This window comes from Chrysochloris asiatica, unplaced genomic scaffold, assembly GCF_000296735.1.
Source record: "Chrysochloris asiatica unplaced genomic scaffold, ChrAsi1.0 scaffold00150, whole genome shotgun sequence".
Lineage (NCBI taxonomy): Eukaryota > Metazoa > Chordata > Mammalia > Afrosoricida > Chrysochloridae > Chrysochloris > Chrysochloris asiatica.
In genome coordinates, this window is record NW_006408668.1 from 6,225,200 (window position 1) to 6,246,476 (window position 21,277).

The following is a 21,277-nucleotide window of genomic DNA, read 5'->3' on the forward strand; positions in this document are numbered from 1 at the left end:
ACCTGTATAGGGTTTCTGAGGAGCAGCTGGTGAACTTGAACTGCCAACCTTGCAGTTCATACAGCTTTGCAGTCTGGCGCATTAACCCACAGCAATACACCAGGACTACTTATTAGGTGGGTTTACTTGAGGAGAGTCGCAGCTGAAAATATAAAGAAGCAAGCAAGCAAATAGACAAAAACACTGGGCAAAACTACCAGGCTGCATGGCTTGGGAAGTGGACTAGAGCCAGCAGCATGTTAGTGGACTAGAGTTGGAAGCCCTACCTTTTCCTTCCCCCATTGGCCTGGAACTCTGTTGGTTGGTTAAGCTGCCTTGCCCACAAGAGCGTCATCTCTAGAATGGCGGATACTCCTGTCCTCCCTAATCTGTAAGGTTGTTGTCAGGAATAACTGCTAAAACTTGAGTGACAGTGCATTGTGAATTGTGCTTATTAGGAGCAGAGTCTGAACCAACTATCCTGTAACGGATACTGTAAAAGTTACAAAAGAAACAGAAACCCAGCCCCAGCCTGCAAGAAGAATGTGGCTTTGTTGGAGAGACAAGATGTATAGACATGAAATGAATATGAACAGCAAAAGACTACTCAGTTGAATATAATAGAAAGTAACAAATATTGTTGGGAGTCCTGATGTGGCACTGTGGGTTAATACACTAGACTGCAAGATCAGTTTGAACTGCAAGGTTGGCGGTTCAAGCTTGCCATCCACTCCTTGGAAAACACTATATAGTATCACTATGACTGGAACCCACTTGAAGGCTTAACAACAACAACAGTAAGTGTTGCTTGTCAAGTTAGTAGGGGTTTCTCTAAACATTAGATCAAACTGTACCATTCTAGGTTGAAGGCTGACATTTTTCAGAGGAATAAGGTGGCACTGTGGGATCAGCACTTGTGCGAACCTACAAGGTCAGCAGTTCAAACCCAGCTGCTCCTCAAAAACTCTATACTGGGGCGCTACGAGTTGGAACCGACTCAACGGCACTTAACAACAATGCTAGAGGGCAGTGGGAGATGAAGTGATACAGCAGTGGAGATAATTCAGTCTTTAAAACTAGACCAAAATGAGCTTGATCTTAGTGGTACCTTCTAGCTGCATAGCTTAAACATGCCACCTAATCTCTCTAGGCCTCTTCTACAACTGTATTTATCAAAATTTGAGGATCAAATGAGATAATACATATAAAATGGGAGGCATATTGTAGTGTTCCATCAGCAAAAGATGTACATAAGATGATGGATACCCTTGAATGCCAGTCTGGGAATTTGGATTTCATTTGAGAGGCAATAGGAGGTCATTGTAGATCCTTGAGATAGAGAGTGATTTAGTCATGTGTTGAAATGGTACTTCAGTCTGATTTCTTCAGCTGTGAAGTGCAGAAAAATGAGCCTAAATCACATCAGGCAATGGGCCCATACTAAATGTATTAAATTCTACCCTTCAGTGCTAATGTTCATACTGTTAAACTTCAGTGTGAATCCCCATGTATTTTGGTTACAGAAAGAGTTCTGTGTTCTCTCAAAGGCTTTGAACCAGTTCACACCAGTTAAGGCATGAGCAACACAGTAAAATGAGAACAGACCCATGTTTTTAAAATGTAGATGTACCAGAACCATAACTGGAATGGGAAACATTATGGGTCAAAGTCCTAGAATTGGAGACTCAGAAGAGGTGTAGCAAGCCCTCTCAGGAGTCTGGTAGGGAACATCATTGCCACTGTGGAGAACAACCCACATTCAAAGGATTGCGGTCGGCCACCATCTTTGATCCGGGCACTGTAGCTTCATTCGGATCCTGCCAGTCAAGCAGTTTGGTTGCTATACAACACGCATGCTCACTTTGTTTTCTAGGAGGGAGATTAAGTTTGTAGCAGGGCACCAACATGTATTTGTTTCTCATACTAGTTATTGTTCAAGTATACATACATTTTACAGATTCAGTCCATCTGATTTCATTTCATTAGCCATGATTGTACCAAGAAGAACCAGTTTGAAGCCCTGATTCTCTCAAACAAGAAATGTGCGCTGTATAAGGATGGGGCTGTTGGAGATTAAGGGGAAATTAGTCATGGTAGTAGAACCAGTATGAATGGTGTGTTCTGCAATAAGGCAAAAATGTCTTTGCCTTCTCCCAGTATGTGTCACCTTTCTGCAAGGAGTCCCTTCAGCACCCATTTATATTTAGCACATCTGGTTTGCTTCAGGCTTCCTGGTGGTGCTGTGGATAAGATGTGGCACCTGCTTCCATAAAAATGTACAGCCTTAGAACCCTTAAGGGGTTGCCCTGCTCTGGTCTACAAGGTTTCTAGGAATCAGAATTGACTCAACGTAGTGGGAAATAGAAGCACAGAAGTCACTGAATTGCCAATTTGTTGTTGTTGTTAAGTGCCATTGAGTCAGTTCTGACCCTTAGTGGCCCTGTATGGGTCTAGTGAGCTTGAACCTCCGACCTCGTGGTTCAAACCGACTTTGCATTCCCAGCACATTAAACCACAGTGCCATTATTGTTAGTTAAGTGTTATCAAGTTGGTTCTGACCCATAGTGACTCTGTACAGTTTCTGAGGAGCAGCTGGTGGGTTTGAACTGCTGACCTTGTGGTTCACAGTCCAGTGCTGATCCTACAGCACCACGCAAGTCCCACAGTGCCATAGGCACATATGAGGAAGGCAGCAAATTTGAATTCTTCTCCTCTTGACAATGGATAGATACCATGAATTCAGCTGATCCGAAACCATAGGGAAGGAAAACACATCACCTTTAATCATTCAAAGTATTTTTCCCATTTCACGTTAGTCACAAATTCAATACTCTGGTTAAAGTTCTACACTTATTAGTGTGACTCTTTTCTACTGATAATCATTGATGCTGGATAAATGGACTTGTATTAAGAATGAATATTTACTCCCTATAAAATCAAAAGCTTCTTATTAGCCTTTTAATGAAACATAAATCCTTAGAGACTCTAATGAAAGCTATGGACATCTCTCAGATAAATGCCTCTATACAGCATTATTACATTCTGTTTCAGAGGGTTCACTAACTCCCTGGAGCCAGTCTGTGGAGCAGAGTTTAAGAATTGGTACACGACTTGCTCTAAGATAGCGTAACTACTGGCAGGGAAGATTTCCATCATTATCTTCATTTGTGAAACATATCAGGCCTTGTGAGGGGTAGCAAGTTGAGGATGAACTAACCACACCAGGCTGCTGAAGTAAATGCAGGTCCTTTTTCTCAAGTACAAGTTCTGTATGGTGAAACAAACCATTTCCCAAAGTTATTGTTCTTTTGCTAAATAATTGCTGTATTTGCCTTTACCACATGATGTTGTTGTTGTTGTTGTTAAGTGCTATCAGACCGGTTCCATCTCGTTGTGACCCTGCATAGGGTTCTGAGGAGCGGCTAGAGAGTTTGAACTGCCGACCTTGTGGTTCAAATCGATGTTGTAATCCAGTGCATTAACCCACAACACCACGCCAGGACTCCACCTTTACCATATAAGTTATATGTTAATCATTTGTTATTACAGGTTCCACTAAATCCCCTTCTTTACATTTCTCCCAAAGTTTTAAATCTCCCCAAAATGGAGTGTTTCAACACTGTAACCAAACAAACAAACAGATCCATTTGCCATGGTATCAATTTCGACTCATAATTTCCACCTTATAGGACAGAATAGAACGTTCCCCAAAAGGCTTCTTTATAGAAGCAGACAGCCACAACTTTCTCCCGATGAGGTCAAACTGTCAATCTTCCGGGTGGCAGCCAAGGGCTTAATCAGTGGGCCACTCCTGTTGTTTGTTGTTGGGTGCTATCCGTCAGTACCAACTCATAGCAGCCCTATGCACAACAGAATGAAGCACTACCAGATCCAGCGTCAACCTCACAATCGTTGTTATACTGTGCCACAAGAGCTATCAATAGACTCTCGAGTTAAGCTTCAGGGAAGCTCTTATTTGTATGTTGTTATGTGCTGTGGAGTCATTTCCGACTCATAGCAAACCTGTACAGGGTTTCCAAGGCTATAAATCTTTACGGGAGCAGAAAGCCTCATCTTTGTCCATGGAACAGCTCATAGTTTCAAACTGCTGACCTTGCAGTTTGCAGCCCAATTTATAACCACTATGCTACCAGAGCCCCATCATATTTGTACATCTATGTATAATTATCTTTTAAATAGATACATGGTTTACAACTTCAAAGTGCTCAAAATGGATTCTAATGTGGAAAGTGCCGCCTTACTTGTTCTCCCAAATAGACTTGAAACCAGTGTGCCCACATGGAACAACTTAGCCTATGTAGAGCCGTCCTGTGCGTGGCTGTTAGGCTCACCTACGATTACCAGGTTTCTTTTGCTTCAAGCCCGTTTTGTTTTCTGTGCATACACCCAGAGATGTAAGTCAAGGTAAAAAAAAGCCCAGACCCCTTTTAAGTGAGACTTTCTAAAAACATGTTTTATTTGTGGCTGCTTTTTTCCCTGCTTTTAGGCTGAACCGGCATCCTCTAACAAGTGGCAGCTGGATAAATGGCTGAACAAAGTTAATCCCCACAAGCCCCCTATTCTGATCCAGAATGAAAGCCATGGGTCCGAGAGCAGTCAGTACTACACCCCCGTGAAAGACGAAGTGCAGGAGTGTGGAAAACTCCCTGATATTTGCCAAACCAGCCTAAGAGAGAAAGAAATCAAGAGCACCTGCAAGGAGGAGCAGAGGCCCAGGACAGCGAACAAGGCCCCAGGGAGTAAAGGGGTGATAAAGAAATCACCCCCCGCAGCGGTGGCCGTGGCCGTGACCACAGCTGCCCCGCCGCCTGCGGTGCCTGGTGCGCCCACCGAGAGCACACCCGCTCCAGGCCGGAGGTCTGCTGGCAAGAAGCCCACCCGGCGCACCGAAAGGACCTCCGCTGGTGACAGTGGCAGCTGCCACCGGCCGGAGGAACCCGCGGCTGGGGATGCTCTGGGGACAAGCGTGGTGATCCCCCCAGAACCCACCAAAACTAGGCCCTGCGGCAACAGCAGGACTGGCCACAGGAAAGAGCTGCGCTCCTCGGTGACCTGCGAGAAGCGGCGCACGCGAGGGCTGAGCAGAATCATCCCCAAATCCAAGGAGTTCATTGAGACAGAGTCATCCTCATCATCCTCCTCCTCGGACTCTGACCTGGAGTCAGAGCAAGAGGAATACCCTCTGTCCAAGCCGCAGACAGTGGCCCCCTCCTCGTCCTCCGGGAGTGACCAGAGACTGAAGGAGGCTGCAAACAGCGTTAGCAGTGGGAGCGGGCCCCGGGCCCCGGTGGGCTCCATCAACGCCAGGACCACCAGCGACATTGCCAAGGAGCTGGAGGAGCAGTTCTACACGCTGGTTCCCTTTGGGCGGAACGAACTTCTCTCCCCCCTGAAGGACAGTGATGAGATCAGGTCTCTCTGGGTCAAAATTGACCTGACCCTCCTGTCCAGGGTTCCACAACACCTGCCCCAGGAGCCGGTGGTCTTGAGCGCTCCTGCAACCAAGGACGTGGAGAGTGGGCCCCCGAGCCTCTTGTCAGATGCACCCCCAGAAAAGACTCTGCCAAAATCCAAGAGGAAACGCAAGGTAGGCATGGGGTTGAGGGTTTGGTGGGCCGGCAGGACTTCCCTATAATTTGTGGACTAAGTAGTAGAACATGTAAGGAGGCTTCCGGTCTGTACTATTGTTGGGCCAATTAACAGAAAGCTCAATGGTTCAAAACCCACCAGCCACTCCAGGAGAAAGATGAGGTTGTTTGCTCCCATAAAGATTTACCGTCTCAGAAATCCCATACAGGGTTGCTATGTGTCAGAACTGACTCAGTGGCAATGAGTGGGATCTGTATTATACATGGCAGCAGTTTTATTTATCTTTACTTAACACTCAGTTAACAGCTGCCGTGGAGTTAGCTGGACTCATGGCAACCCTTGTATGTCAGAATAGAACTCTCCTCTGCAGGGTTTTTAATGCCTAGGATTTAGGGAAGTAGATCATAATTAAGCCTTTCTTCCAGGGTGCCTCTGGGTGGACTTGAACCTCCAATCTGTTAGTTAGCAGCCAAGTGTATTTGAACCATCCAAGGACTCGCGACACTCTGATAGTACTGTTCCAAGTTCTTTATTTATAGTTGTTGTTACGTACCGTGGAGTTGGTTATAGTAACTCAGTTAAATCCTTAGAATAAGGTAGGTACTATTATTATTTCCATTGTCTCATTTTAGATAATTAAGCCCAAGTTCCACTGTCTTTTTAAATAGCCTTAAAGAAAATATTTATTGAGTGTGTGCAGATACCAGCTAGATGCTTGGCATGTGGAAAAATACTAAATACATGATGTATCCCATTCTTTGCTGGGAGGGATGGGGTGATAAAAATGGTGAGGTGCTCTCATGGACCAAAGAAGGCAACAGTCTCAAGGAGGCATGTGAGTGAAGCAAAATATGAATACAAATGCCCCTGACCATATGCATTGGCTGGCAAGGGCCCTGTGAGGGTAAGTTCAGCCTGCAGCATCCAGTAGCGACATTTAGAGAGGGCTTTGCCATGGAGATGGGCTGGGAACAGAGCACTGAGGAGGAGCATTTGAATAGGTGAAGGGCAGGAGATGAAGTCACACTCAGGTGAGAGGATTGGAGGGTACCTGGGAGTAAGAAGGCAGCTCAAACAAACCCTGACTGCTCAGCCAATTTTTTTGTCTTTGAACTTTTTGTTGTGAATTAAGTGAAGGTTAGCAGACAAGATCATCAGCTTTACTTTCAATGAATCATCCATTTAGTTTCAGCTAAATGATTACAATCCCCTCCCTGCAACAAGAGTTATCCTGCTTCTTCCCTGTGACTTCCCTTTTAAATCCTACTTTTCACGAGTCGACAAAGCAAAAATATTTGATGTACACATACAAACAAAAAATATATATTCATTTAAATGTCCAAAGGGCCCATATTGCGAGCCAGCCTCCTGCCCTCAGGCACACTGCCTTTCTCAGTCCATGGACCTAGAGTCCACAGCTGCTCTCTCTTTCTATGCCATTGTCTCTGCCACTGGCTCTGCTGTCGCTGCTTCTCTGGGTAGGATCTCACGCTCCACTCCTGCTCTTCCTTCTTGATGGTCCTGGGATCCTCTGTCCCTGAAATAAAAGATTAACTACTCCCCCCTTTTAGTTAACACGTCTTGTACAATTACAATTGTGACATTCGCGACTAATACTGCTTACAGTTACTCACAATTAAATCATAGAATCCTATCAGCATCACCCCCCCATCCCCTCTCACCAGATCCATCTGGAAAAGAGGAAAGCTATTCAATCGGGATTCGACATTACCACTCTCCTTCTGAAACTAAGCACACTCATGAATGCTTGTGAGCCAGTCACTTCATGCCTTTTTGGTGGTGGTTATGTGCCATGGAGTCGGTTCTGACTCATAGTGACCTTGTATAGGGTTTCCGAGGCTATAAATCTTTAAGAAAGCAGAAAGCCTCATCTTTTTCCTGTGGAACAGCTGCTAGTTTTGAACTGCTGATCTTGAGATTAGCAGCCTGATTTGTAAACACTTTGCTACTAGAGTCCCCCATTTTTGATAGCCAATTCTAAATTGCCCATCCCTATCAACCCAGTGCACTGAGAAAACAAGATTGATGCTTGACATGAAGAATCCTTCCTTTTCTGTTGGAATTTTAAGCAACTGCATCCATAAACAAAGATCCAGTTCATCAGATTGTAGCAATATACATTTGCTCACAGTATCAAGCATCTTTATCTTCATCTGGTCGAAATCTGGTCAGGTAGCCATAGAAGCTAGGTCACATGGCTACTAGCTGCAAGTTTGGGAGTTCACACACACCTCCCTGCACGTCACTCTCAGCGCTAGCCTCCAGTGGCTAGGTCAGTGCGCATGGGCTCAGGAGTTCACACATCTCCCTGAGCTTCCAACTAGCCAGCCCTTCCTCGTCTCTCTCATCTCAAGGTCATCCAGTGTCACTGGAACATGTTGGCCAATTTTTGAAGTTTCTTTGAGCAGCAGAATAATTTAATCATAAATTAAAGCCAGTTGTGAGGAATTTTATGCCATCCTGTTACTGGATCTTCACAAGTAATTTGGACCACAGTGAAAACCCAGTGGGTGGCAAACCAAAGATTGCAGTAATCCTGGATGGCTCCAAATGTAGGACAAAGTCATTAGCAATGAGAGTTCACATGTAAATATTTCCCCACGGGGAGACTGTCCTAAGCACTTTATCTGTGTTTAGTCAATTAGCCCTTACAACTTTATGAAGCAAATATTACTATCATGCCCGTTTCACAGGTGAGGAAACTGAGACTCTGAGAGGTGAAAGTAACATGTCCAAAGTCATGCAGGTCATAAATGATGGAGTCAGGAATGAACCCAGACTGTCTGGCTCCTCCGTCTCTCAATGATAATTCAGCCTGAGTTTTATGTGGTCCTTTCCAGTTTTCAAAGGGCAGCCTGGTCTGACTCTAGAAACATCGGGCTGGACACATGTATTGCACAGCTGTTTCAAATCCTGGAGTTAGAGGAGGATTGAGGAATATGGTTTATTGCTTTTTCCTGGCCGAGATCAACATCTTCCTCATTTTGGAAGCGTGTATACAGAGAGAACATAGCCTCCTTCCTGGGACAGACATCTTTAGTGACCCGAAGGGCAACCAGAGGGTGCTCATTGTTGGGGAAATTTATTCTAAAGTCACCAAAGAATGTATTTCCTCACAACATCACCTTTAAAAAGTCTCCTATCAAGTGAGAATGTGAACACCTTGCAAGAAAGTTCATGAAATGAAATGGCTGCAGAAAACAGGTATCAGTGTTTCCTCTTGCTATATTCAAAGAGAATTTTATAAGGAGACTCCAGGGTAGTTTTCTACAACCACTGGCTGTTAACTCCACTGGTCCTGCCGGGCTGAATTCCCCCATTGCTCCTTAGAGTGTTTGTAAGTAGTGAAAGTTGTGTGGATTTTTATACCAGACTGACCTGACTTCGAATCCCAGCTTTCCTATTTACCTCCTGCACAACTAGTTTCATAGGCCCCATACAAGCAGGACCACGTGCTCAGAAGGTTAAACGCTTATAATGTAATAGTCATGGCCACAGCCTTGACATTCTTGATTGTATTGTTGAACTTGTGTTGTAGAAGTGAGTCTATTGCACAGTGGAGCATGGTGAGTGTGGGTGAGAGGGAGTGTGACGTTTTGATTCATAAGTCATCCCCTTCCTATCTCTTCTCTGATTGAGAAGGGCTGGCTGGCTCTTTGTCACCCCCTCTTCTACCCCCAGGAGCTCCATGTCTCCCTCCCCATCTCAACCTATGAACCACTGGCACCTTCTGTCCCCAGCAGGGGCTTAGACATAGACAAAAGGAGGAGCAGAGTCAGCATCACATCCAACACCCATCCAGGAATCAAGGTTGCAGCTATTGTGGGGTCATCTATTCAGCAAAGGTTGGGCTGTGAAAAGAAGAGGTGCCTGACTGGATTTTCCCACCCACACCGCCAGGGCAAGGCACATGGGTCTGAGGACCGACAGGAGGGGAAGTCTGGCACCTGATGGCCTTCATGCATGGGCCAAGTCCAGACAGGGTCCCAAGCGCTTGAGCAAGTCTACTCTCACCACATAATTATCCCAGTGCCCCCAGGAATAGCCATGTTGTTGCGCACCATCAAGTTGGTTCCAACCCATAGAGCCCCTGTATAGGATTTCTGAGGTGTGGTTGGTGGGTTTGAACTGCCAACCTTGTGGTTAGCAGTCCAGTGCTTATCCTACAGCACCACATCAGGACTCAAGGGAGAGTCATACTAAATAGCAAATAAAAACTCCCATGGCAAGTGAAAAGCGAAAGTACAAAAGAAAGAAAAAGGTTCTCTGTTTAAAAAGTCATACCATCACTTTTCCTGCTTTTTTGACTAAGAGATCTCTTGTTTTACAGTTGTTGTTGTTGTTAGTGCCATCAAGTCGGTTCTGACCCATAGCGACCCTGTATAGCGTTTCTGAGGAGCCGCTAGTGAGCTTGAACCACCAACCTTGCAGTTCAAATGGCTTTGCAGTCTGGTGCATTAACCCACAGCGCCACACAGTGGACCCTGCAAATTAAATAGTCAGTCCTGGCTCTAATCAAGCTACTTGCCTTCTCTGAACTTCAGTTTCTTCATCTATAAAGGGTGAGACATCTTTGCAGGAGTGTTATCAGGTTTAGACAACATACTCAGATACAGTATAATTCAGTAATGCATGCTAGCTCACATTCTGCCTACGCCACTTTCCTCCCATTTTCTTCTAATCACCCTGCCCTCATTGCTTGTTGGTGGCCAAACATCCGCTGAGGCAGATGTGCTTGGCATCCTCCCTTCTACATCAGGACATGCCATAAACCTTCTTTGTAATGTATCTAGGGCACTGGTCACACCCTTATGGGGGCTGAGGCTTGTGTTCATTTTCCCGGTCTGTTTTCTCAGTCTGTAGAAATGTTAACTGGATAGGAGACACAGCTGTCTCTGCCAGGGACCAATCCAGAGCATCTCATTAACCCCTTAGCTTTGCCAGCAACCCCCACAGAGCCTGTGGTTTTAAAACCACAGGTCAGTGTTCAGAGAATATGATCAAAGCAAAGGCATCCTCGTGGGAGAGAAGGAGATTTTAAAACAGGAAAGGGAGGCGAGCACACTGCCTCCCTCCCTGAAAGTGGCCTTTTCATATGTCTCTACCACTAAGCAAGACTGCGGGACTTGCCGTAAATACTTACTAAATTTAATTGTAGCAAATCAGTGTGAAGAAAGGAGTAAAATGTGCTTCATGGTGGCATTTAGAGGGATACCCCATTTCCCTGCATGACAATAAAACCCACATCAAATCCCCATTTCTGGGACTACAAGATTAAAACACACTAGCACATTACACAGGAGTCCTGGTGGCACAGTGGTTACTTGCTCCGCGGCTAACTGAGAGGTCAGTGGTTCAAAACCACCAGGACACTCCAGCAACCTTCAGGATTCTCTGAGAGACCAATATTGAGGGGGAGGGGCCAGTTCGGAAAATGGACCAAGAGGAGAGTTCCTTAAGGGTAGCAATTGATGTCTCTGTTCAGTCGTATTTTGTTAACACTAGAAGGGTGCCTGGCACAAAATAGGCACTCAGTAAGTGTGTGCTAAATGGATATTTGATGACCTGGCCAAGATCTCTTTGCTCCCAGATGTTGTTGTTGTTAGGTGCGGTTGAATCAGTACCAACTCAGAGCAACCTTTATGCACAACAGAACAACACACTGCTCAGTCCTGCGCCAACCTCACAAACATTGCTACGCTTGAGCATATATACAGAGGAATTTATAAACTATGTAGAGTGGAAACTCATACTGCTATATAAGCACGCATAGCTATATGTATTGGAATCCTGGTGTGGCGCTATAGGATAAGCACTGGACCGCTAACCTCAAGGTCAGCAGTTCAAACCCACCAGCCACTCCTCAGAAATCCTACACGGGGTTTTTATGAGTCAGAACCAACTCTACAGCACTTATTAACAACAACAGTGTATAGGCAAATACAGATACATACTGAGGGAATTAAAGAGAAAGAGACATACAAATACCTTAATATTCTGTATTTTAAAATGTTTATTCATGGACTTTTTCTTCTAACTTTTGAAACTTCACTTTTCCTAAGCCTGATATCCAGTTCTGCTCCAACAGGCTAATAACTCATCAGTAAAGAGCTCTGGTAGCGTAGTGGTTACGAATCGGGCTGCGAACTTTAAGGTCAGCAGTTCGAACCACCAGCCGCTCCGCGGGAGAAGGATGAGGCTTTCTACTCCCGTAAAGATTTACACCCTCGGAAACCCTGTACAGGGTTGCTATGGGTCGGAACCGACTCGATGGCACTTAACAACAACAACAAACACAGACACAAGAGAAGTGAAAGAACATTTGTGTAGCAATCTTTACTCAGCATCCTGGGCTGCTAAGGCTGCGGCTGCTGAGGTGGGACACAGGCAGGCCTGAGTCCCAGCCTGCTGGAGCCCTTGAGCCAGCCACTGGGGATTTGGAGCGTTGTTGTGGGCTCTCTACCAGAACTGGTCTTCAGTGTGAGCCTCGAGGACCCCTGTGATGGAGCTTGTGGTCACGAAATCCCAGTGAAAGTGCAAGAGAGAGAGACACGATCAGAGTTCTTCTCTGATGTTGGGCTCACTGCCTGAAAAAGGCTTCAGAGAGCCTGTCTATCCCATTGCTGGGTTGCTGCTCTCTTAAAAAAAACACAAAATTTTGTTGAGTGTATTTGTGGTGCACTTTCAGACCCATCTAATGTTAAACACAGTCTTCAAAATAAGAATCCAAAGCCTGGTTTGATTAAAAGTTATTTTAAGGATTCTAGCATAACAACAATGGTGAGTATGGCACAGGATCAGACACTGTTTCATTTTGAAGTACATAGGGTTGCTATGAATCGAAACCAACTTGAAGGTATCTAACAACAATAACAAGATGTCATGGGACAGTTCCCTGTTAACTAGATTTAAAGCACTAACATGTAACAACCTGTTTGAAATTCATAGAAGGCGTGAATTTGAAAAGAAAAGTCCAAGCTTATCATTGCCCTTAACCCATTAAGCCTATGAAGTCAATTTGCTTTATTCTGATACCAGGAAATGTCAGAATGAATAGTGCTAAAGTTTCTGCAGAAACTCAGAACAGGTATTCTTTGCAGGGTTAAACCGCAGGTCTGTTGATTTCACTGAAGTTTTCGTAGTTCAAAATACTCCCTCCAGAATAGTTTGGGAGTTGGGGCTTTTCTCTCAATAAGCTATCAATAGTAACACCAACAGAACATGATCCTTGTTCACCAAGGAGGTGACTAGGATCCTGCCCTGGGGTAACCATTGCTGTGATTGCATTGCCTTCTCAGAGTGTCTTATGGGAGGCCTTCCTCTCTGGCAGCCAGCACTCTCCGCACCCCCCAGCTTGTTGCCAAAGCTGATTGATTTTCTCTTATCCCGGGATAGTGTGAAAACGAAGATGACTACCGGGAGGCCAAGAAGGCCCAGTCAGAGAAGGAGAGCTCTTCGCGACTGACTGCCTCTGCCAATAATACTGTGTCTGCAAACCACTGCAACACAAACATCAACAGGTATGTTGGTCCCCTTGAAGGAGGAAGTGAGCTGGAGGCTAATCTAGATCTGAATGTCGTATGTCATATGGGAGGAGAGTGTGAGTGGTCTCTATCTAGACCTCCACGCTTGTGCTTGTTTCCCTCTGTTTCATCCAAGGGTTTCATGGTGCCTGAAATGCACCGCACATCACAGCTCCCCTTGCTGCAGATGATCTTCCTTTGTAATAAAAGACCTCTTATTTTGCCCAAAAAGCACAATTTTAAACCAAGTTTGACACCCCCAAGTCCTGGTATGGTGCTGTAGGATAAGCACTGAATTGCAAACCAAAAGGTTGGTGGTTCAAACCCATCAGCCGGTCTTCAGAACCCTATATTCACAGGGTCGCTATGAGTCAGAACTGACTCGACAGCAGTTAACAACAACAGTTCTTTCCCCTGGAAACTTAAAAACCAAATTCTCAAACCATTATTTTAACAGTACCAGATACAGCAGTGGAATTATTGCTGTTCACAGGATCAGTTCCTGGCCACGTGCACCCACCAGCTGTCTATCAGTGGCAGCTTGCAGGTGTCATTGGCGGGAGCTTCCAAACTAACACAGAGATACAAAGAAAGACCCAGCAACCTGCCTCCAAACTTCAGTCAGTGAAACCCCTGTGGAGCACAATGGTCCAGTCCACAGGCAATTACAGGCATGGTACAAGACTGAGCAGCTGTTCATCCCAGTGTGCATGAAGTGATCAGGAGTGTGAGGCCAGCTAACCACCACAGCAGCAGCAACAGCAACACTCCACTTACAGCACAAATAAAGAAATATAAACCTTGAGAGGAATACTCATCCAAAGCTCTGGGCTATAGACTAAAATGTATGGAGTCACACAGGATCCGGGCCTCCAAGGTTAAACTGCCACATGGCAAGGTCCTCTAGTCCTCCTCTTCAGGGGTTCACATGGGCTCACATGGGACAGAATCCTTCTGTGATAAATGGCTTTCTAGCAAGGCAAGGTCCCAGATATTTATTGTAAGCTAGTAGCATCTCATCAGTCATAAATGTTCTTTCCATTTAGAAACACCACAGCCTGGAAACCACTTTCCCACTGCAAAGACACTCCTTAGTCTCCCAGACTGTATACATAAGAATGTTTAAGGGGAGATTAATGTTCAGCACCACACATAAAAATGTAAACGGAAAGGTTAGGAAAAGATGTAGAGCAGTACTAAAACTCGAAAGGGAAAGTAGAGAGCGCCCACTATAGTGCCAAAATCACCTTGTGAAGGAAAAGGACGAGGACTCCAGAAGGTCTGAGCAGAAGGACAGCTGGACATGCACACAGCCTAGCCCACAAGTCCCCACTGTGCAAAGTGGATGGCAGGCCCGCAGAAAGCCCGTGCAGGAATGGGGAAAATGTGGCCCCCAAATATTTTTAAATGTGTGAGGTTATTCTCTATGTGCCTCTTTGCTCTGTCTTAAATAATACTTCTGCTGTTGTTAAGTGCCGTTGACCCCATATGACAGAATAGAATTGCTCCAGAGGGTTTCTAGGCTGTAGTCTTTTCAGGAACGGGTTCTTGGAGCTCTCTCCAGTAGAGCCACTAAGTGGATTCAAACCTCCAGCCTTTCTGTCAGTGAGTGAGCGCTTAATCATTGTGTCACCAGCACTCCTTAAACAATATCTCTAGCAGGTCTAACAGCTACAGTAACGGCTAAGTAATGATTGCATAAAGAGCATTTCAAGATGTCTGCAACAATGGTAATGTGATAGGAAAATATCTGTGATTTCTGTTGGAGGCACAGTCCTTGTTGTTAAGTGCCGTGGAGTTGACTTCAACTCAAAACGATCCTTGACTAGGGCTTCCGAGGAATGCCTGGTGGGTTTGAACGTATGACCCTGAGGTTCAAAGCAACCTTGCAGTCTAGTGATGACCCTACAGCATCACACCAGGACACAATCATTGGTAATACTAATGGATTTACTGCTAGACCACTTATGTAGTACTGCTTTCTCGTCTTCATTTATAATGAAGGGTAGTGAACGCGAAGGTGCAGGTTTTTCCCACCCGAGCCCACAGAGCTCACAGATCCCAGGTTTAAGACCCCCGTTCTGTCTAGCAGCACCTTTGTAGCTCTGGGTTTTTTGTTTTTTTTTAATCTCGTTTTCACAATGCATATGAAAGTGCTTTGAATTCTTTCTTGGAAGCACACATATCCACACACTGTCATAAAATCAATTCCGATTCATAGCAACCCTCTAAAACAGAATAGAACTGCTCCCTGAGGTTTCTGAGGCCATAAATCTGTACAGAAATAGGTAACCTCATCTTTCTTCTGAGGAGCAGCTGGTGGATTTGAACTGCTGACCTTGGGGCTAGCAGCCCAACACATAACCCACTACACCACCAGAGCTCATTTTTGTAGGAAAGGAGAGATGTGTGTGTCTGCAATTGTGATGACCACTGGCACATTTTACCAGAGTGATAAGGGCAGATCCAAGTGAGTTTTTTGTTCACCTGGAATATGTAAACTTGGTAATGATGCAGAAGGGGTCATCGTATGCCTACTAACCAAACCACCAAACCAGTTGTGATGGCATTGATTCTGACTCATGGTGATAGGACTACTAACCAAACAGCTGAACCAGTTGCCACAGAATTGATTTTGACTCGTGGTTAACGGTGTGTGTGGAGTAGAACTTTTCCACGGGGTTTTCAAGGCTGTAACCTCTTAGAAGCATATCACCAGCCCTTTTTCCCAGTGTGCTCTGGGTAGGTTCTAACTGCCAACCTTTGGGTTAGTGCTTGACTATTTGAGCCACCCAGGGACTCCTGTAAGCCTATTAGGATGATTCATTTTAATAATGTAGTTTTATATTCACATTTAAAATCACATGTTATATAAAACAATATAGACTTAGGAATGCTGCTTCTTCATTCTCCTTTTGAAAAACAGTTGTATTCAAACTGTTTACTTCCCTCTTCAGCAACAGTGTTCCTCACTAGAAGAGCCAGTTTCTCAATCGCCTAAGGCATTCCCAGAGCACTGAGGTATTTTTTGAAACAGAAATCTATCACCAGAAATTCTATTCCCACGTGTAATCTTACTTGAATAACATGAAGAGTCTTGGTTTGATCATTTGTTCTAGAGGCCTGTGTTTGTGATTTTTACATTGTGACCACCAACTAAGATAATTGCTTTGTGAAGTAACTTTTAATGACTTGTTTGTCCTGATAACCAACACACACAATTAAGAGGTCATAACCCTAGGGATTAAATGTCTTTACCTTTTCTGACTGTCTCTATTAAGTCACACCTCTGTAAGCATCCCAAATTACCAGTGATAAGAGTTAATTTCAAAACTAATGGATCTTCCCCCAAACAATACTTTTTTTTAAAATTAAATTAAAAAGAATAAATAGAGGAAACCCTAACAGGTATGATATAGATATTGCAAAGACTCAAATATAAGTACCTTCCTCTTCTTTGATGGTTAATTTTTGGGAACTTTATTATATTCAGGCATATACAGTAGCTTTGAAGATAAAGAACCCAGAGTCAGAAGGGAGCACAGTGGCTCTGTAGGATAAGCACTGGATTACGAATCATAAGATTGGTGGTTCAAGCCCATGGGAGAAAGATAAGGCTTTCTGCTCCCATGAAAATTTACAGCCTTGGAAACCCTATACAGAGTTCGCTATGAGTCACAACCAAATTGACAGCACTTACTACAACAACAATCAGAAATTATAACTTCTGATGACAGTTTTTCTATTTTGTGTTTATTCCAACCTTGTTAACACAGAAATGAAACAATTAAAAGTTCATTTTTCAGTTTATTTTGTGATTCTAGCATATTGCATATAATCTTTAGTGCAAGCACAAATGTTAACAAAGTCTTTCTAGAAATTAAAAACTTGTTTATCATTGTTAAGTGATGTTTTCTTTTTCACCTCTTGCTGCTTATGCTTTGTTGGGGAAACAGTAAGTTGTTTGTTAGGTATTTTGAGATCCTTGGATGAAAATTCAGAGAATGAAAAGTGTCAGTCTTAGTCATTCCCTTCAGTGCTGACTCCAGATTTGGCTTTCATAAGAGAAACAAAACAGTGAGCAAACTTTGTGTATTTTTTGTTATGACCCTAATGCCGTGAAGTTGTTTCCTGGTATAATAATTCCCCAGTAAACTCCATCTGACCAGCAGGTTTTCAATGGGAGGCTTGAGTCACATATAAAACATTTACCTTTCCCAATGGTGATTGTGTGACCTTCCAGTACTATCATTTCCTTTTCCAGCTTGGCAATACCAATCAATAAAAATGAAAAAATGCTCCGCTCACCTATTTCACCCCTCTCGGATGCATCTAAACACAAATACTCCAGCGAAGACTTAACTTCATCCAGCAGAAATAACGGCAGCAGTCTGTTCACATCCACCTCCTCCAACAAAAGGCACAAGGCTGAGAACCAGCTGCTGACTCACACTGGAGACCTCACGGTATGTACTTGTTCCTCCTTTCCCAGGCACACTCAAGATGGCATTGGGCACACGCCTCTATTCCATTTTCCTCTCATTTGTTGTGGTGGTGGTATGCCCTCAAGTCCATTTTGACTCATAATGTCTCCATGTGACAGAATAGAACTGCCCCATCAGGTTTCCTAGACTGTCATCTTTATGGAAGTGGATGGGCTAGCCCATGGAGCCAGTGGGTGGGTTTGAACTGCCATCCTTTCCATTAGCAATCTAGTACTTAACCTTTGCATCACCAGGGCTCCTTGCCTCTAGCTTAGTACAGTTTAAACACGTGTTTGGGATCCCACAACGAATCTCTAAACGCTGCTTCTGGTGAGAACTGACCAAGAGACTACCCTCCACCTCTCCCCACAGAGGGCCTGAGAAAAAAGAAACTAGAGAGGCCATTTTCAGCTAATTCTGCTTTTCAATCGAAGCCTTTTTGCCAGATTTTGTTTTCCATCCCACAAAAGAAACAGACCCAATGTAATGCCATCTTGGGACAAAGTAAATGGAAAGTTTTGAACCAGCTAAGCCTTTTATTTGGTAAGATTCTTTTCCCTAGGACAGAGTAAAACTGGGGGTTCCCCCTCTTTCCTTGTTGACCAGAGTTGTGGCCACTGCACAGACCCTCACCACCACTTTCTTTCCTGCAGCCTCAGCAGTGAGCCCCTGTAGAAAGGGCAGCCAGCTTGGGCTCATAATCTGGCTTCCTGTTTAGCCTCCGGGTTCCTAGGTAGTACAAACAGTTTGCATTCTACTGCTCACCTAAAGGTTGTCTGTTTGAATCCACCCATCAATACCGCAGAAGACAGACCTGGAAATCTGAATGGTCACAGCCTTGGAAAGGCCACAGAGCAGTTCAACACTGCACACATGGGATCACTACAAGGCAGGATCAAGTCCACAGCAACTGGCTTAATCTCTCCATGGGAACCTAGCTAGGTAGCATCAGTCTATGTTCTCAGCAACCCACCTGAAACTCCTGTCAGTATGGTGCCAAATGCTTCCAAACATACAACAACAGACAAAAAGTAAGCAAAGCAGTGGCGGGTTCTGCTCACTGTCTTTGCTTTCATAGTCACACAACCCAACCTCAAACTGGCTCAAGGACTATGAGGGCTAGAATCACTTTCATTCCCATTCCCTTCCTCTTGGTGGTCCCAGCTTCTAACAACATCATCTCAGCCACCATGAGATATTTAAGCCAGTTCCTTAATCTCTCTGAGTCTGTTTCTTTATCTGTAAGATGGTGGTAATAAGATTTCAATGAGAAGACCATGTCAGAGGAACCCACCACCTGTAAAACCAACACTACATGGTAGTTTCCCTTCTGCTTTACAAACTAGTGATCCTACGGGCTGTATTATTTCATTCCAGACTTTCCCCCACAAACGTCTTCTCCCAGGTCACTGTACCTATCAAAGCCAGTGGGGCTCTGTGAGACAGGGGAGTGAGGAGAGAGCAGAGCATGAGAAGAGGATTCTGTCAAGAAAGCAAGTCGCCGTATTTACTGCACAGTCTTGAGACTTAAAGATGTAAAAGTCGATAGAAGGTTCTGCTAAATGGCTAGTACCTAATGCACTATCAAGGAACTTAACTCTTTGCTGTGAATCAGGGGCCAACTCAACATCAGCTGACAACAGCAGCACCCTGAAAGAGTGAGACATTCATATCAGAAAAACGTGGAACAAAAAGCTAATGATTGTCATTTTCATAAAAAAAAAAAACAACAACAAAACTTTCTTCACCCTGGATCCTTACATCACAAATGTTTATGATCTAGAGAATTATAAAGCAATTCCAGATTTTATTTAGTCATTTCTTCCACTAAGCAGATGTTTATTGAGCAGCTGCTTAACTGTATGCTTTGTTGTTGTTGTTGGGTGCCTTTGAGTCGGTACTGACTCATAGTGACCCCATGCACAATAGAACAAAACACTGCCCAGTTCTGGGCTAACCTCACATTTGTTGTCACGCTTGAGCCCATTAATGCTGCCACTTTGCCAGTTTATCTCACTGTATGCTAGTAGGCACTATACTAAGATGATCTAACAGATTCGTTCTGTGCTGGCAGGAAGCTTACAGTCTTGTTGGGAAAAGAGACTTAGACAAAGGATCTCACACAACCATAATTTAACTGCCCCATGTGCCAAGTAGGAAATGTACAGAAGGCAGGAGCTCTTATAATATAGAGGCTTGATCTAAATTGGGGGTTGGCAACCTTTTTCAGTAAATTGCTGTTTTTCAACACTATTGGCATTTAGGGTCAGATAATTCTTTGTGGTGGGGAATTAGTCTGTGCATGGTAGGATGGTTACTAGGATCACTGGCCTCTAATTGAACAGGAAAAGGTAAAACATTAACTTACTGCCTCCCCACCCAGGAGACCAGCTAGAATGTTAATCAGGTTACTGAGTGAAACCAATCCTCTCCGCCCAGGAGACAAGCTAGAATGTTAATCAGGTTACCAAGCGGGGCAAGTCTTCTGGTTTCTCTCCTGTCTTCAAACAGATCCACAACCTTAGCCCCTCCCCGATTCTGACCCCGTATAAGCCTGTACTGACCTGCACTCGAAGCTCAGAATCTGGAGAATTTAGCTCCTCTGAGCCAGCCAGCTTAATAAAATCTGAAACTCTGCTTCACCTCTCCAAGTAGCCTCAGTTTCTTCAGCGACGGATCTAAAACTGCTGTAACACTCTCAGATCTAAAACTGTTGTAACACAATTGCTACATCCCCCCACACTTGAATAAGTCATGACACCCAAAAATGCCTCTAAACTTTGGCAAATTGCTCCCAGATGAGAACTGCTTCTGTAAAGGGTCAGATAATAAATAGGTTAGGCTTTGCAGCAAACACCGTCTCTGTCACAGTGAATCAACTCCACAACTATAGCCTAAAAACAGCCACAGAATACATCAGTGGTTGGCAATAAAACTTTATTTATAAAAAGAACTAGGTCTGGCTCACAGACTATAGGTTGCTGACTCTTGATCTAGGATATCGCAAAGACAAGTAAGGCTTAAATACAGGGCATTCCAGGAAGAGGAAACAGCATATGCAAAGGTCCTGAGGGGGGCTGAAAAGCATCCCAGGAAGTAGAAACACAGAGAACATAAGGAGAGTGGATGGGAGACAGGTAAGGACCAGGCTGTCCAGGCCAGGTCCTTTTGTCAAAAGCAAAGAGATTTTAAAAGTTTTTGGAAGCTTATCATCCTGTTTTCCTGGCCACTATCACAATATCATCAACCCTTAAATATTACACATAAAATCAGTCCATATGTAAAGAAGCATTTGTATACATGTATTTTTAATTACTTCAGAGGAATGAATTTACATCTCTTAGCCAAATAGAGTTGTTTTATGATCCATGTGTTTAGCACACAGTAGGTATTCCCTAAATGTTTACAAAAGGAATATATATTCCCAGGGAATATGTTTAAAAAAATTTTTTTTTTACTAGACCAGTAGTGTTCTTTTAAAACACACATTTTAAATAACTTCTAGGATTTCCCTTTGTTTTTTCCTGTTCTTCCTGGACAGGTAATGAGAACAAATCAGTTTGTGATAAATGACCTCTCTTTCATGAAGGAGAGTGTAGAGCAGTATTTCTGAAAGCTTGTTTTCTGGCCCCGGTAGCATCAGTAGCACCTGGGGATGTG

The 21,277-nt window shown here is 44.1% G+C and overlaps 1 protein-coding gene across 2 annotated transcripts in view; it reads left to right on the forward strand.

Moving 5' to 3' along the window:
* Positions 1 to 21,277, forward strand: part of AFF3 (AF4/FMR2 family, member 3) — a 761,863-nt gene that overhangs the window by 703,391 nt on the left and 37,195 nt on the right. For both annotated transcript variants that reach the window (XM_006870742.1, XM_006870741.1), the window contains 3 exons: positions 4,487 to 5,587; positions 13,006 to 13,130; positions 17,398 to 17,599. In XM_006870742.1, the coding sequence (XP_006870804.1) occupies positions 4,487 to 5,587; positions 13,006 to 13,130; positions 17,398 to 17,599 (1,428 nt within the window). The remainder of the gene's footprint in view (positions 1 to 4,486; positions 5,588 to 13,005; positions 13,131 to 17,397; positions 17,600 to 21,277) is intronic.